Source organism: Molothrus ater, chromosome 14 (genome assembly GCF_012460135.2).
Source record: "Molothrus ater isolate BHLD 08-10-18 breed brown headed cowbird chromosome 14, BPBGC_Mater_1.1, whole genome shotgun sequence".
Lineage (NCBI taxonomy): Eukaryota > Metazoa > Chordata > Aves > Passeriformes > Icteridae > Molothrus > Molothrus ater.
In genome coordinates, this window is record NC_050491.2 from 8,841,545 (window position 1) to 8,856,578 (window position 15,034).

Consider the following 15,034-nt stretch of genomic DNA (forward strand, 5'->3'; position numbering starts at 1 on the left):
CAACTTACAATTAGGAATCTGACACTTAGAAACCAAAACTTTTAAGTTTTTTAAAATATCTTTTCAAGATATTAAACTTTATGCATTTACAGTGAGATCCCTGTGAAAGATTAAACTGCATGCTGTTTCAGTAATTTCTTTCAATTTGGATCCTGTGTGTAGGGATAAATATGGGCTCTTTAGTTTCATTCTGGACATGAAGTTTTGCTTTAGGTGAAATGATATGATTAATGCACTCATTTCATTTTGAAATAATTATTTTTAAAAAGTAGCATGCTTGCCTTGCAGATTGTAGGTTTGTTCAGTTTGATACATTTTGCTAAAAAAGTAAATAAACTGGTATTTATAAAATGTTTAACTTTTGAATTCCAGAAAAATGATCCCCCATTCCAACTCAAACTTCCTCCAAAGGCAGCTAGACCTGAAAAAGAAGTTGACCCAGAATATGAAGAGAAGATGGTGAGTGCTTTCATGAGAAAATGTACTGCAGCTTTTTATGGCACTTGGTTGTCAGATCAGCACAGTTACAGGGAGTTACTGCAGCCTGGATGTGTCAGAAAATAACCAAATCAAGATTAATTTAGATGTCCATGTTGTGTCTCTCACAGTGAGGGACACATGTCAGGTAGTGGTGGTTCTGTTAAATACTGCCCCATTCTTCCAAGTGTTTTTGTCTGCATGGTTTTTGGAGTTGTACCCTGTGGTTTTTATACTCAGTAGTTGTCAGTGGATTTTTGGTTTTGTGGTTTCTTTTTTAGTTATCCACACCCATCTGTGGTAAGGGGTTACTGTTCAGTGACATTTTATATTTACAGCTCTCCCCATTTAGTTTTGAATTGTCTCTGCCAGTTTTATTTGGTGACTCCTTGGGTCATGTCAGAGGCATCCTTAAGCTACTTCTTACTTAATTGAAATACTGAAGCTGCCAGTTTGTCTCATATAAAAACAAGGCTTTAAGTATTTCAATGCCCCATAATATGTGTGCCATAACAATGCAAAAGAGGATTTGTCCATGACACCAATGCTGGGAGCTTGTAACGCTGGAGAGGGGATGTAACAGGGTAACTTCTGTGGTGCAAAGAGGCAAAAACCTGCAGGACACCCTGGATGACATTTGTAGTAAGTTCCTGGTTTAAGCTGGTACCTCTGTCTTGCATTGTTTTTAAAGGCTTTAATGTTAAATGGATGCAAAATAATTGCAGTAGAGTCTGAAAGGACTGGGTATTTCAGAAGTCAGGGAAGAATACAACTGTTAGACATAGAAAAATTGATACCTACATGTATGAACACCTAACTGATAGCTGAAGAGCCACAGTGAATCTGTTCCTTGAGAATGAATTGAGTAAACAGCTAAACTTGTTTCACAGTAATCCATGACTTTACAACTTCCCTAAATTACAGTGTTAGTTCAGTTGTCCTAAGGCAAAGGGATTAGATACCAAAAAAATCTACCTTGTATCAATTATGCAGTTGTGAGCTAGACCTTTACTGTTTTATCAAGACATACTGTTTATACTAAGCCTATGATATTGCAGGCAGAAAATTATCTTGTTTCATTCAACATAGGTTCTTACCAACAGTGATTATTTTGCCAAAACCATCGTGTGTTATTTGTTAACTACGAATCCTCTGAATGGATTTGTTTCTATACTGATGATCATAAACATCAATGCCTCTACTTCCCCCTTCTGTAATTTCTTTTTCATAAAGGTTTTACTTGATATTTACATTGTATTCGGTTCTCAAGTTATTTGCAGCAACGATCCGATAATAAAAAGCAGTAATTTTCCCCCGGAGATCTCGGTAAAGCTGTTCCTGTGGTGCTGTTAAAGAAGCGCGGTGCCCTCGTGTGGCACCATCGTGCATTGCACGCCCGGAGCGTTCTGCTGCCCTCTGGGCGGCGATCCTGCTGCTGTTGATTCTTGCTTGTTGTAAGCCACCTGCAGAAAGGCGTTCCGGGGGTCGGGTGTTCCTTGGAAACGATGCAGAACTACGGATTCACTTCTGTCTTTGTCTGATATCATGGGATGTGAATGAGATCACAGGGACGTGAAGAGGCACAGGCACACTGCAGCTGCAAAAGGCATCCCAAGGGCAACACAAAACTGCCACAATGTAGCTTCCTCCACAGCTTTTTCCTTGGAACCTGCATTCTCTCAGATAGAATTTGCATTTTTTTTCATACTTTTCTTTAAAATGATGTAACATGTTATCTTCTAAGTAAAAGGAAGACCATGTTTTTGCTGCATGGCATAGTAAAGTGTGTGTGCCCCATTGAGATGGCAAAACTGAAATGCTCAAAATTTGAAATCTGACAGCAAAATTCACAAACTTGAGTGAAAGCAGTTCAACCATTAGTTGAGTAATAGTTCTAAAAGCAGAGCTACTACATTGTTGTTTTTGATCAAATCCTGTTAGCCTTGAAGCTGATGAAAGTTCTGCCACTGATGAGCAAGGTTAGGATTTCATCCCTTACTGCAAGTCATAACTTTAGTTTTGTCTTTATCTTTTGTAGACAAAGATTAAAGCATCCCTTCACCACTGCTGGTGTGCCATGAAGCAGCTCCAGCTCTGTTTCACAATGCTTGTAGCCCTCTGAGCTGTCTAACAGATGGTCTTGTCAGTCTTTCCTCATACAAGTTGTTCTCATGAGTGTCTGAATTCTGTTTTGTAACAAAAATACACTTTTATGAAGAAAAGTTATTTATTTTTCTTTTTTTCTTTTTTTATTCTCTTCTCCACTTTGGAAACTAGAAAGCAGATCGAGCAAAAAGGTTTGAATTCCTCCTGAAGCAGACAGAACTTTTTGCACATTTTATTCAACCTGCAGCACAAAAATCACCAACGTCTCCACTGAAAGTCAAGCTGGGTCGGCCACGAATGAAGAAAGATGAAAAACAGAGCTTGATTTCAGCTGGGGAGTATGTTTTAGTTTTATTTCTGGCTTCTTACTTGTTCAAACAACTTAGACTTTTAATGTAATTTGTGTAGAGATTGTACATAGAAATTGTACTTTCAGTAAATCCAGACAATTTCCTATTAGTGGGGTATCAATTTCTTTAAAAGCTGGTTGTTTTGAAAGCATCATCTGCTCCATCAACATAAGTGTGACCTTGGATCAGAAAGGCACTTTTAAAGCAAGTTTCCTGATTCTTGCCATGTAAAACGCTTTGGTCTGTATTGTGGGGTGACTTTGGAAAACACAAATTGAATTTCTTTTGCATGATGCTGAAGGGGCATCAGAAATCCACCTGATGTGACCCAGCTGGTAGTGCACCAGTCAGTGGGAGCAGGGTGGGGCTAGACCAGGTTGTGACAAGGCAGTGCCCATGTAGTGGGGATGTTGGATCCTCAGCCCCAACTGGCTCTCCCCACTGGTCTGTCTGTGTTAGTGTGTTAGTATTGCAGCAGAGCCTGCCTGTAGTGCCTCTGACAGGTCTTGAAATAACAAGCAACTGGTTTTTTTTAATGTTTCAAAATTACATTCTATTTTAGAAATTTTGATTTTTTAAAAATGCGAATATGTGATTTTTCTGAACTTTGTCATTATCAGATAATGAGTCTAAGGCCACCACTGATGTATCTTGTATGTCCATGTTGCTCATTAAAAAATGCCTCAGAGAACTCACAATATTGTCAGATTATAGCTGTGGCTCTGAAAGAGAGGGCTTCATATCAGCCTTTCTGATTAAAGCTGGAATGACTCCTGAGGAGTAACATTTTAACAGGATGAGAGTTGGGTCAGGATGCCAGAACACTGCCAGTGTGGGTCAGTGATTGATTGTTTCTGTTGTGAGTTGGAGTTTGTAGCAGTGTTTTGAAGCGGTTTGTTCACACATCAGTGTTGGGCTCTTTGTTCAGGTACCGCCACAGGCGCACGGAGCAGGAGGAGGATGAGGAGCTCTTGTCCGAGAGCCGGAAAAGCTCCAACGTGTGCATTCGGTTTGAGGAGTCCCCTTCATGTAAGCATGGCTAACACTTCTCTGATTTGGTGTAATCAAACTCTCAGCAGATTGCAATTGAAATGTTCTACTTTGAATTAGTATTTTTCTACTTAGAGGAATCTTGCATTTACAGATGTGAAAGGAGGAACACTAAGAGATTATCAGGTTAGAGGTTTGAACTGGATGATCTCATTGTATGAAAATGGAGTTAATGGCATTCTGGCAGACGAAATGGTAAGCAGTAATCTGGATTTTTTGGTAGTAATTATTGAACAAAATACAACATTGAGTGCTTAAAGTATTTCATTTGCATGCAGTAGTATGTTTCATTCTACAGCAGTCTGGTTTTTCAAATCTGAAATTGTAATGAAAGAAATTCCATTGCAAACATTTTTTGTGTAGTTTGCTTTAAACAAATGGCAGAATTATATAGTAAAAAATGGTTTGAAAGTATTTCTTTATTTCACTTCAGCAAGTTTCTTTCCCCCCTCTTTGTCCATGCAGGGGCTTGGTAAGACTCTACAGACAATAGCTTTATTAGGCTATCTGAAGCATTACAGGAACATTCCTGGGCCACACATGGTTCTAGTTCCAAAATCAACTTTGCATAACTGGATGAATGAATTCAAGCGCTGGGTTCCATCCTTACGTGCTGTTTGCCTTATTGGAGATAAAGATGCCAGAGTAAGTGCTTCACATTTTAGAAATTTATGCATTATTTGGCAAAAAATATCAGTTGGGTACTTGGAATTCTCCCTAAGCTATTTCCTTAATTACAGTATATTTTAGTAATCTTTACTGCATTAATGTTGAAAATGCAAAATGTTATGCTTGTGACTAGGAGGGAAAACTGAAAATCAGTAGATTAAATAATAGACTAGGATCTGAGTACAGCCCTTTGAGTTGTCTGTTTTTCTGTTGTCTTTCTCTTTGACTTTTGCACCTATTTTTTATCTCTCTTCCATATTTGTAATGTGACAGTGTGTACTCATTTTTCTTTATTGCACTCACTTTGTTACTTCTCCCTTCACCTTTTTTCAGGTGACTTTTCCCACTCTTGTATTTTGTAAGCCTGCCTGGCCTTGTAACTAGGATTGTGCTGTAGACCTTTTCATCTTTCATTGTGAAGGCCTTAAAATAGATATAGAATGTTTTTCTAACTGAAGGGGATGAACAAGCTGGATGTTTCTGTGAATTCTGTAGCTGCTCATATGGATTGCATGGCTGCCTGTTACTGCTTGAGGCTGGAACGGTTCTAGGAAGGGAATAGGAGCTGGCAGTGTGGCCAGGAAGGCCAGTGGCATCCTGGCTTGTACCAGCCATGGTGTGGCCAGCAGGACCAGGGCAGTGACTGTCCCCTTGTACTGAGGTGCTGGAGTGTGTTCAGAGGAGGGAACAGAGCTTAGGAGGAGCAGCTGAGGGAACTTGTTTTTGTAGGTGATAGGACAAGAGGAAATGGCCTCACTCAGGTGCACCAGGCCTATGGGATGGTGTTTTTTGATGTGAAAGGACCTTGCACAACAGAGATGGGACAGAGGGGGGAGCTATCTGGGGAAGAGAGGAGATAGTTGGGAATGGACTATGTAAGTTGGTTTGATACACTTCTGTGGATTGTATCTTTGGACAAGTTAATTCAGAAGGGTTTTTTCCCCTTTTGGTTGTATATACTCTATTTGAATTACAGAGAAATGATGCTGAAGAGCTAATAGCTAATTTTGAGTAGGAACTAATTTGTGTTTTGCTTAACTCCGGCTTTCTCTGTGCTTGAAGTACAAAGGATTGAAGGCTTTTTTACAGTAACTTTCAGTTACTGAGACGATGTTTCAGATGAATTTTGTGTGCTAGTTTAGAGCATCGGTGATGATGATGGAGACAGCTTTCCCTGAATGCCATAAAATTTGTTCATATTTATAAATGCTTACTAATCCAGTTCTTCTGCTCTAGGCTGCATTTATCCGTGATGTTATGATGCCTGGTGAATGGGATGTTTGTGTTACATCATATGAAATGGTAATTAAAGAGAAATCAGTCTTCAAGAAATTTAACTGGAGGTACCTGGTAATTGATGAAGCCCACAGAATAAAGAATGAGAAGTCTAAGGTAAATTTGAAATTGTTTCATACTTGGGAGTTAGTTTGCAAAAAAAAGATGCATTTGATTTGAGCAGATTTGAAGTGTTAGCTGTGGTGTTTTTTTAAAATAAAAGCAATAAGCTATTGGGTGGTAAATGTGAATTTCATAGGTAGCTCACTGTCTCTAAGTTTAATTGACATTGGTTTGGGTTTCAAAAACTGATTGCCTGTGCTGTAGTGTAGATGGTGTTGATAACTGCGTTGTGTTTCCAGCTGTCAGAGATTGTGCGTGAGTTCAAGACAACAAATCGATTGCTGCTTACAGGAACTCCTTTACAGAATAACCTCCATGAGCTGTGGGCATTACTCAATTTCCTTTTACCTGATGTCTTCAATTCTGCAGATGTAAGTTGATGTTTGGAAGTACAGTGTTATTATTTTGATTTCCAGGCTGCTGTCAGTAGAAGAATGACCAGCCTGGTAGGAGATGGACATTGTGCATGACCCAGGTTCAGAGAAAGCTCTGTGGCTTACTGTAGACTGTTTTTCTTACTCTACCTAGTTGAAACAGTGCATTCTGCTGGTGTGGATGAGGCCTCAGACCATTAACAGCAAATGCAATATCTTAAATAGATCAAGAATTATGCAGAATTTGAGAAAGCAATGAAGTAGCAAGAATATGAAGCATCGAAATAGACATAAGCCTTTTTTTAAAATTTAGAACTTGAATAATCTTTCTTCTCTTTTACTGTTAATGTTTCTATGTGCTTGTATTACTTGATTATGTTATTTTTGCTCTGCTGTCCATCTCATTTTCTTAAGGATTTAAGTTGGTGTTTTTTTAACTTTTTGGCCCATCATCACATAAGCACTGAAGGGAAGCACTTATACACTGCAGTGATGAGCATGGAAAGTTGTTGTATATTCAGCAGAGTATAATGGTGTGTTGTCTGCAGTGTGATGCACTTGACTCAAATGTTACTACGTAGTAGGGAGATGGCACAGAATTGCAGACTGGTTTTTCTTTCACAGACGTAATTTGTCTCAAGATTTATGCCACTCTTCGCTGGAATAAAGAGAGTCAATATGTGTCTGTTAAAAGTGCAAATGATAAACTGTTCTTACCAATTGTGCTGTTTCTCATCACAGGATTTTGACTCGTGGTTTGACACTAAAAATTGCCTCGGTGATCAGAAACTTGTAGAAAGACTTCATGCTGTAAGTAATTAAAGCTGTAATCACGTGTCATCATTAGCATGCACACTGTAAAGAAGAAAACCAGATTAGTTTCCCCTTCATCTCAAAGTTGAAAAAATGAACATGAAGGTTTTTAGTTACAGGAATGCCTATCAGAATTTTCATTAATTAAGCTTCCTGTCATAGGTACTACTTTTTGTGTGTTACTGTTTGAAGCAGACAAAATCTGAACATAAGATGTGGAAATGAAGAATTTTGAGATCTTTTTGAAACCATATATTATTGTGAATAGTACACTGATACATGTCATGCTAATCTGAATAAAGGCATGCCTTTACCTTTGTTTTACTGTGTGTGAGATAAGACATTTTTTGCAGTAGCAAAAGAGGTCAGAGAGCCTACAACATGCATTGCTTATACTTGAAATGTTGGTGTGTTTTGTCCCTGCTAGTGGAAATGAAGCAGGGCTTATATTAAAAAGGATTAAATTTTATAAACTTAAGAGTTTTGCCCCTTCTTAAGATAACAACTGGGATGATTCTGGCAATCCTTATATAGGGATACACATATTTATGTGTGAGTTTAGTCATTGCTGGACAACGTTTTGCAGAATTTTTCATGGAGTCACCATGACAGCAATAGATCCTGATTAGTTCTGGATAAATATCAGATAATTGAATCTGTTAGTGTATTTGTAGCAGTCAGTTTTATACATTTATCTATGTAAAACATCTTAATTTGTGTAGGTTTTGAAGCCATTTCTCTACGTCGCATAAAAGGTGAAGTAGAAAAGAGTTTGCCTCCAAAGAAAGAAGTGAAAATTTATCTTGGGCTCAGCAAAATGCAGAGAGAATGGTGAGTTATTTACATCAAAGTAAGATTCTTTTCTGATAAACACTATAGCTCTTCACACTGATACTTTTTTCCTTACATTTGCATGTTGAGACAGTCAGAGAAACTTATTTATAGCTGTCTTAGGGCTTTTGTAAAAAATGCACAAGTTTCAGAGAGCTCAGGAAGGGTAATGAAAAGAACTGGGAGGAAAAAAGGAGAAAATTTTTTCCTTCCTTAAGTTTATGTGAAAGAACAAATGCCTCCTAAGTTCCCTCTTTTGATCCAAGTATTTATGCACCAAAATGTCTTAACCTGAAATTAGAAAACCTTGAGGAGCTACATACCCAGAAGAGATATGAGACAAGGAGCCAGGGTCAGTGTAGCAGTTTCTGTCAAATAAGTGATATTTTTAATCCACTATGTACTACTAAAATGGAAGTGTAAAATAATCCAGGGCAGATCATTGTCACTCGCAGAGAGATTCCCTTTCATATTTAGGTATGAATTTGGAAATCCTTCTTATCAGTCAGATGTTTCTTAGTGATGTAGCTCATTGTTACATAAACAAAGCCAACTCCCACATAAATAAGAATGGTGATATTACAGGGTTTAATTCATTCATTGAATTAAAAACCAGAAAGTTGTTTAAAACTGCCCTTAAAACCTCAGGTACACCAGGATCCTGATGAAAGACATTGATATCCTGAATTCAGCTGGCAAGATGGATAAGATGCGCCTGCTGAATATTCTGATGCAGCTGCGGAAGTGCTGTAACCATCCTTACCTGTTTGATGGTGCTGAGCCCGGCCCTCCTTACACCACTGACACTCATCTCATCACCAACAGTGGGAAAATGTTAGTTCTGGATAAGCTGCTGGCAAAACTCAGAGAGCAGGGTGAGTACTGTTTGTGGACAGCAGTGATCGGAATGCTCCTTCTAAGTTAAAGTATCTTTCAAAACCAGCACAGGTTTGGCCTCTCCTGCAGTGAATGTGTTCATCACTTTCTCTGAGGTTTTTCTTGAAAATTAGTTTTCTGTAGATCTTAACACATGAAGGGAAAGAAATCTTATGGGAATGATGAGTAAGACTAAAAATATGGAGAAGCAGAAGGAAAGGAAGAGTAGAGCCTCCCTTCTCCTTTCTGTAAGAAAATTTCTGATGATAGGATTATTTCATCTATGTGCATCAGTCAGCACCAGATTTCTTACAATGGATTTAAGTGTTCTGCTTCTTTGGTTGTATATTTCTCCTCTATAATTTATCAAGTAATATTCTTGAGTGGTTTAATCACTACCAGAAAAATAACTTGAGAAGAAAGACTTATTTAATTTAGGCATAGTACAGAATATTTCACATAAATTCTCAGTCATGCTCTCTAGTAGCTCTGTGATAAGATCAATGTGAAAACATGAAATGAATGTCAAAACCCTCTGTGTTCTGTCAGGTTCCAGAGTTCTGCTGTTCAGTCAGATGACTCGTTTGCTGGATATTTTGGAAGACTATTGCATGTGGCGTGGTTATGAGTACTGCAGGCTTGATGGGCAGACACCACATGAGGAAAGAGAGGTGGGAAAGTTGTATGCAAACAAGAAAAACCTTTGTCTTAGGTTAATAAGTTATTATTTACATATATCTATGTAGCCACATCATTGTTTAAAGTAAAGCAGAAATGCTACAGTTTTTAAAAGGCTGCTAAGGGAATGTTTTTCCTAGCCTAAGTCCACAGTATGTTTCATTTCATCCTCAGCTAGGTGAAAAATACAGTATATTGTGGAGTCAGTACAGATTTTCTCACCTGTCCAGACATACATTTCTTACTTTGATAAAATTCTTCTTTATATGAGAATGGTGTAAATTTAAAATAAATTTATTTGGAAAGCCACCAACTTACTGGAAACTTGTTTGAAAGATCTGATACTTTAGTGACACCTTTTTTTTTTCTCTCAGGAAGCAATTGACACATTTAATGCTCCTAACAGCAGTAAATTCATTTTCATGCTGAGTACCAGAGCTGGAGGTCTTGGAATTAATTTGGCAACTGCTGATGTGGTTATTCTTTATGATTCAGATTGGAACCCTCAAGTAGATCTGCAAGCCATGGTGAGTTAACTCCCTAATACACATTTGTTTGTTTAAGCTGTCAATGTTCTATTTTGTATAACTATTTTCAGAACTTGCACTTTTGTTATTTTTCTTTACTTTTTGTTCGCACAAGACAATACCAAAAACCAAAGGAGTTGAATAAAAGGGCATGAATGGAAATTGTAGATTTTTGTCTGTAAATATTTGTCTTAATTATTTTCATAATGAGAGGTTACTTCTATCAAAATACTGTGTCAATATTGTTAATAGAAGTATAGAATTATTCTTAATTCTGTCTTTTCAGAAGAGAACAGTCAATAATAGAGGACTGTTTCCAAAATAATAACAGATAACTAAAAGCATGGAGCCTTATATTTCTGTCGTTTTGGAAGTTTAAGGTTTTACTTTTTGTTTCTGCATAAGCCTAAAGGCATTTGGTGGTGATGCTGGGAGGGGGAAGTTACCTTTGGGTTAAACCTACTCCAATCTTCTCTTTCTCAGTGCTGAATGTGAAAAAAAATAGAGTCTGTAATTTGTTTAATGTGGAATAAAACTCATGTGAGCCTTCTTGCATGATTAGTAGGGCAGGTATTTGTTCAGTGGTTTGTAATTTTTAATTTTCTTTTAATGCACTTCAGCACATCAAATATTTAATATCAATAGCTCATCCTTTAGATATGCATGTTGGCTGCCAGTAGTTGACCAACTTCCTGGAGACTGTGTGATTTGTGAACTTCAGTAGGGTTTTCAGGAAGAAATGAATATTATGAAGGAGAGTAGAAGATTTAACACCTCATGTTTAAAGAGAAAATCCTGGTACCCACAGCTTGAAGGACAGCTGTTTAACTTTTTTTGATTTAAAAGGACATGTTTTCTAGAGAGGATAAACACAAGTTTTGTTACAAATGAGTGTAGTGTGTGAGTCATAAACCTTGTTTGCTTGGCTTACAAGCACAGTGTTGGAGCTGTGGCTGCAGGAACTCTGCACATGGAATTAATGTGCTCAGGCCAGCGATGCAGAATGTCAATACCTGTGTCAAGTGACAGAATTCATTGAAAGCAATACAAGTGTATGCATGTATGTACTGTTGTGTGTCCACTTCCCAGCTGCAGTCTGGACAGACATTCAGTTGTCTTCATTTACAATGAGGGAGATGCATTTATTGCTATGGAATGACTCAAAAATGTAATAGCCAGGTGTAAGTAAGTAGCAGAATACTGGTTTTACAGTGATCTGTGCTTTTGAATAGGCAAGGGACCAAGAAGTACAATGCTGGTTTGAGGCTGCTGTTTCTGCAAGCTAACTGTCTATTGCCTGTGAGTTCTTGTTGCTGAACACTCATTGATTTATGTTTGTTAGGATCGTGCGCATCGTATTGGTCAAAAGAAACCAGTACGGGTGTTCCGACTTATCACTGATAATACTGTTGAAGAGAGGATTGTAGAAAGAGCTGAAATAAAACTGAGACTGGACTCTATAGTTATACAACAAGGTATCAACTGCTATATATGTTTGTCTGCAACAGAATTGTTCAGTCCCTTAAAATATGGTTAAATAACTGTACAAATGTACAGTGTTAGAGAAAGCAGGCCTTGTGTATAATAGCAGTGTACTAAATCAACCTGATGTGCAAGGTATTCACCTGTTCAGCTGAATTATTTTTAAATTCTGTTTTCTGATTAATGTAGACATAGACTTACAGTGAGTCTAAATGAGGAAAGTAAACTACAGCTGAATAGATGTTACTTAGTTTTGTGATATGAGAGAAAGAAAAAAATCAGGTATGTTCCATGGCAGTTGAAATAATGATATGATTCTTACCACAGAAGAGTTAACTGAAAAATAAAACACCTTTGTGTAGTTTTGTTTGGAAGCACTTAGAGGAATAGTTTGTCAAAACTAAGGTACTCAAGCTAAGTTTTTAGGGTTGTTTGTATTTACTACAGGGTGGGCTACTGAAAGGATGATGGTCAAAATTTGGATAGCATGAGAAGAGATAGGATAAGAGAAGTTTTGGGACAGCAATTAAATTTTGGGAAGAATAATTAGAAAGTTGGGTTGAAATCAGTGATGTGAATGTTGAAAATGTCAAACACTTATTAGTGGTTATTATAGAATACTTCTTAATTTTTCATCTTGAGATAAGATTGTGACCTTAAAAGTTCAGCTGACTTTGTAAGAATAAGATCTTACATGTAAAATTCAGATTATATGAATGTGAAATGTTTTTTGTTATGGCTTGAGTCAAAGTTGTTTTTTTTTAGTTTTCCCCAAAGTTCCTGACTTCTGTTAATTCTCATCTTGAGCGAAATGTATTTTTTCTGTATGGTTGTTCTGTTTTTCCTTTCTTGTTCTGTCAGTGAAGTAAAAAAATGCACTGCTTGCATGGTCCTACTAGAACTCCCACATTGTAACTTGCAACATATTCCTTGTGATTGTAGGAAGGCTCATAGACCAGCAGTCCAACAAACTGGCAAAAGATGAAATGCTGCAGATGATCCGGCACGGAGCCACGCACGTGTTTGCTTCCAAAGACAGTGAGCTGACAGAAGAAGATATAACCACTATCTTAGAAAGAGGTGAAAAGAAGGTTAGAGAACCTTTAAAATGGAATTCAAAATATCTATGCACAAAATGGAATGACATCTGTTTATGTAAATTATTGTTACTTTACTATTTGTGCAGATTTTAAATATTATGAAAGTTTTGAAGTAGAATTAGTGATTGTAATTATTTTCAAGGTTCATGCTGTGTGCATCCTGTCTTAAGCACTGCTTATTTTGTGGTCTTTTAGTAAAATGTAAATTTAATGCCAATAATTCTGACAGACACAAAGTCTTTATGGAACTTCATTAGGTAATAGATAGCTCTATGAAAAAATGAACTGCCATTTCAGCTCCAAGGAGATGGGCATAAATTTAATTTGAATTTTAAAGTTAAATTGTACAGTTGTAGGAATACATCCCAGCATAATAAATTTAGTTTAATGGAGAGTCTTGAAGTCAAATTGCTCTAAATTGAAAAGGACAATGGGTATCTCTCTTTAGAAGAAAGTGTAAGTAAAAGTTAAAATCGAAAAAGATATTGAGGATGTTGTAGTAATGATGAAAGCTGTTTTTTTCAGAGAAGATTAAATAGCTTGAGTGAGCATAAAAATATCTTCCTTTCATTTTAGACAGCTGAAATGAATGAACGATTGCAGAAAATGGGAGAGAGCTCCCTACGAAATTTCACTATGGACACAGAGATGAGCTTATACAACTTTGAAGGTGAAGATTACAGAGAAAAACAGAAGGTAATTTTTTGTAGTATTTAAGACTTCAGTTTAAAGGTGCAAACATAAAAGCCATACTATAAATGTTATGACTGTGAAGGTTCCTAGATTCTAGAGTAGTAAGGAACTATTGAAAAATTCACCTGGCTCTGCCCAAGCATCAATATTCTGAATTTTTGTTAAACTACTTTCAGCCCCACTGTTTTTTTCATGGCAAAATCTGATACCATTGCTCAGATGTTATCCCTTCTGCAAAAAAACCACTGAGTTGCATGCTGCTATACTGCTGCAGTCAGTATTATTTTGCTGTCACATAACTAAGGGGAAAAAACAGGCCTGATAATTTTTTATGTGGCTCTTGGACTAGAGTCTGTTTTTGCAGTGAAGGTTTGTCTTAGTTTGCAAGACAAGTGTCTGCTGAGGAAGGCAGGAGCCTCCCTTGGAATGGAAAATGTAAACCCCCTCCCTCTGAATTACTATGATTTGAAATTAAGGGGCTCTCAGGCAAACATCTGACAATAGGACTAACAGTTCTTTACTGGTATGTACAACAAGGCAAACAAACCACAGCATTAAAAGGGAACAAAAGGAAAGAAACCTAGCCCCCAGCAAGGTTTTAGTTTGTACATTGATTTTACCTAGTAATAGAAGGATCATCCATACAAAGAGGTGTTACTCAATCCCACAGTGTTCCCTTCGCATCTCTGTTTTGTACAAGGTGTATAGTGAAGATATCCTTAAGGTCTTACCTGGAATCAGATGTGTGAATTCTTACTTGTTAACTACAAAATGCCCTTCTAACTCAGGTTTTTATTGATTTTGAAAAAACATTTAGAAAAATAAATCGTTTGATGAGAATACAGTGCAGTGTGTGGATATACACATAAAAATCTTTGTGTTAATAACTCCATTACAAGAAGTGAGTTAAATACTGCATAGTATGGAATAACATTAAGGATTTAGTTAAGATTAATTGATTGCTAATGGATTTTTTTGACTGTGTTGTAGCCTTTATAGAGGTTATTCATTGTGATATTTAGAGGAGAAGCAATTTATTCATATCTCAAGAAATTAGAGAATTCAGAGCCCAAGTCCTCAGCCCTTCCATTGTGTTTTGGTAGATGGAATCATAACCCTACTCAGGTGTCTGAATTACTTAAACTACTGTAAAAGAATCTCTTCTTGCCACTGCACTGCCTTACTTGTGTATTATCTTTTAAGTGCTTAAATATTTGTTATAATCAGCTATAATTTCTAGCTGAATTTTGAGCTCTATTGTAGTATCCAAATTATTGAGCACAATCATTAGATTTGCTGTGCAGAAATACATTCCTGTTTTGCAGTGCCATATTAGTCATTATTCTTGTGACTTTAGGGAAGCAAACAGTTACTTGAGTAGTTTTTTGTTCTGTTCTGTTCTGTGTGTAGCTGAGCATGATGGAATGGATTGAGCCTCCAAAAAGAGAACGCAAAGCCAATTATGCAGTGGATGCTTATTTCAGAGAAGCCCTACGTGTCAGTGAACCAAAAGTCCCCAAGGTAAGGAGGTGGAAAGTGTGGAAGGGTTTTATGTGGTTCTTTTGCTCCTCCTCTCCCATGCTGCATCCCTGGCTCTACCCCTGTGTATT

At 37.2% G+C, this 15,034-nt stretch overlaps 1 protein-coding gene across 1 annotated transcript in view; it reads left to right on the top strand.

Annotated features, from left to right (window-relative positions):
- The window catches only part of LOC118698519 (probable global transcription activator SNF2L1), a 33,492-nt gene that overhangs the window by 3,385 nt on the left and 15,073 nt on the right, over positions 1 to 15,034 (top strand). The window contains 17 exon segments of the mRNA XM_036401860.2: positions 373 to 459; positions 2,755 to 2,921; positions 3,862 to 3,962; positions 4,078 to 4,178; positions 4,449 to 4,628; positions 5,889 to 6,044; positions 6,290 to 6,421; positions 7,166 to 7,234; positions 7,960 to 7,972; positions 7,975 to 8,068; positions 8,717 to 8,943; positions 9,494 to 9,615; positions 9,997 to 10,149; positions 11,492 to 11,624; positions 12,574 to 12,722; positions 13,308 to 13,427; positions 14,835 to 14,945. Of these exon segments, the coding sequence (XP_036257753.1) occupies positions 373 to 459; positions 2,755 to 2,921; positions 3,862 to 3,962; positions 4,078 to 4,178; positions 4,449 to 4,628; positions 5,889 to 6,044; positions 6,290 to 6,421; positions 7,166 to 7,234; positions 7,960 to 7,972; positions 7,975 to 8,068; positions 8,717 to 8,943; positions 9,494 to 9,615; positions 9,997 to 10,149; positions 11,492 to 11,624; positions 12,574 to 12,722; positions 13,308 to 13,427; positions 14,835 to 14,945 (2,115 nt within the window).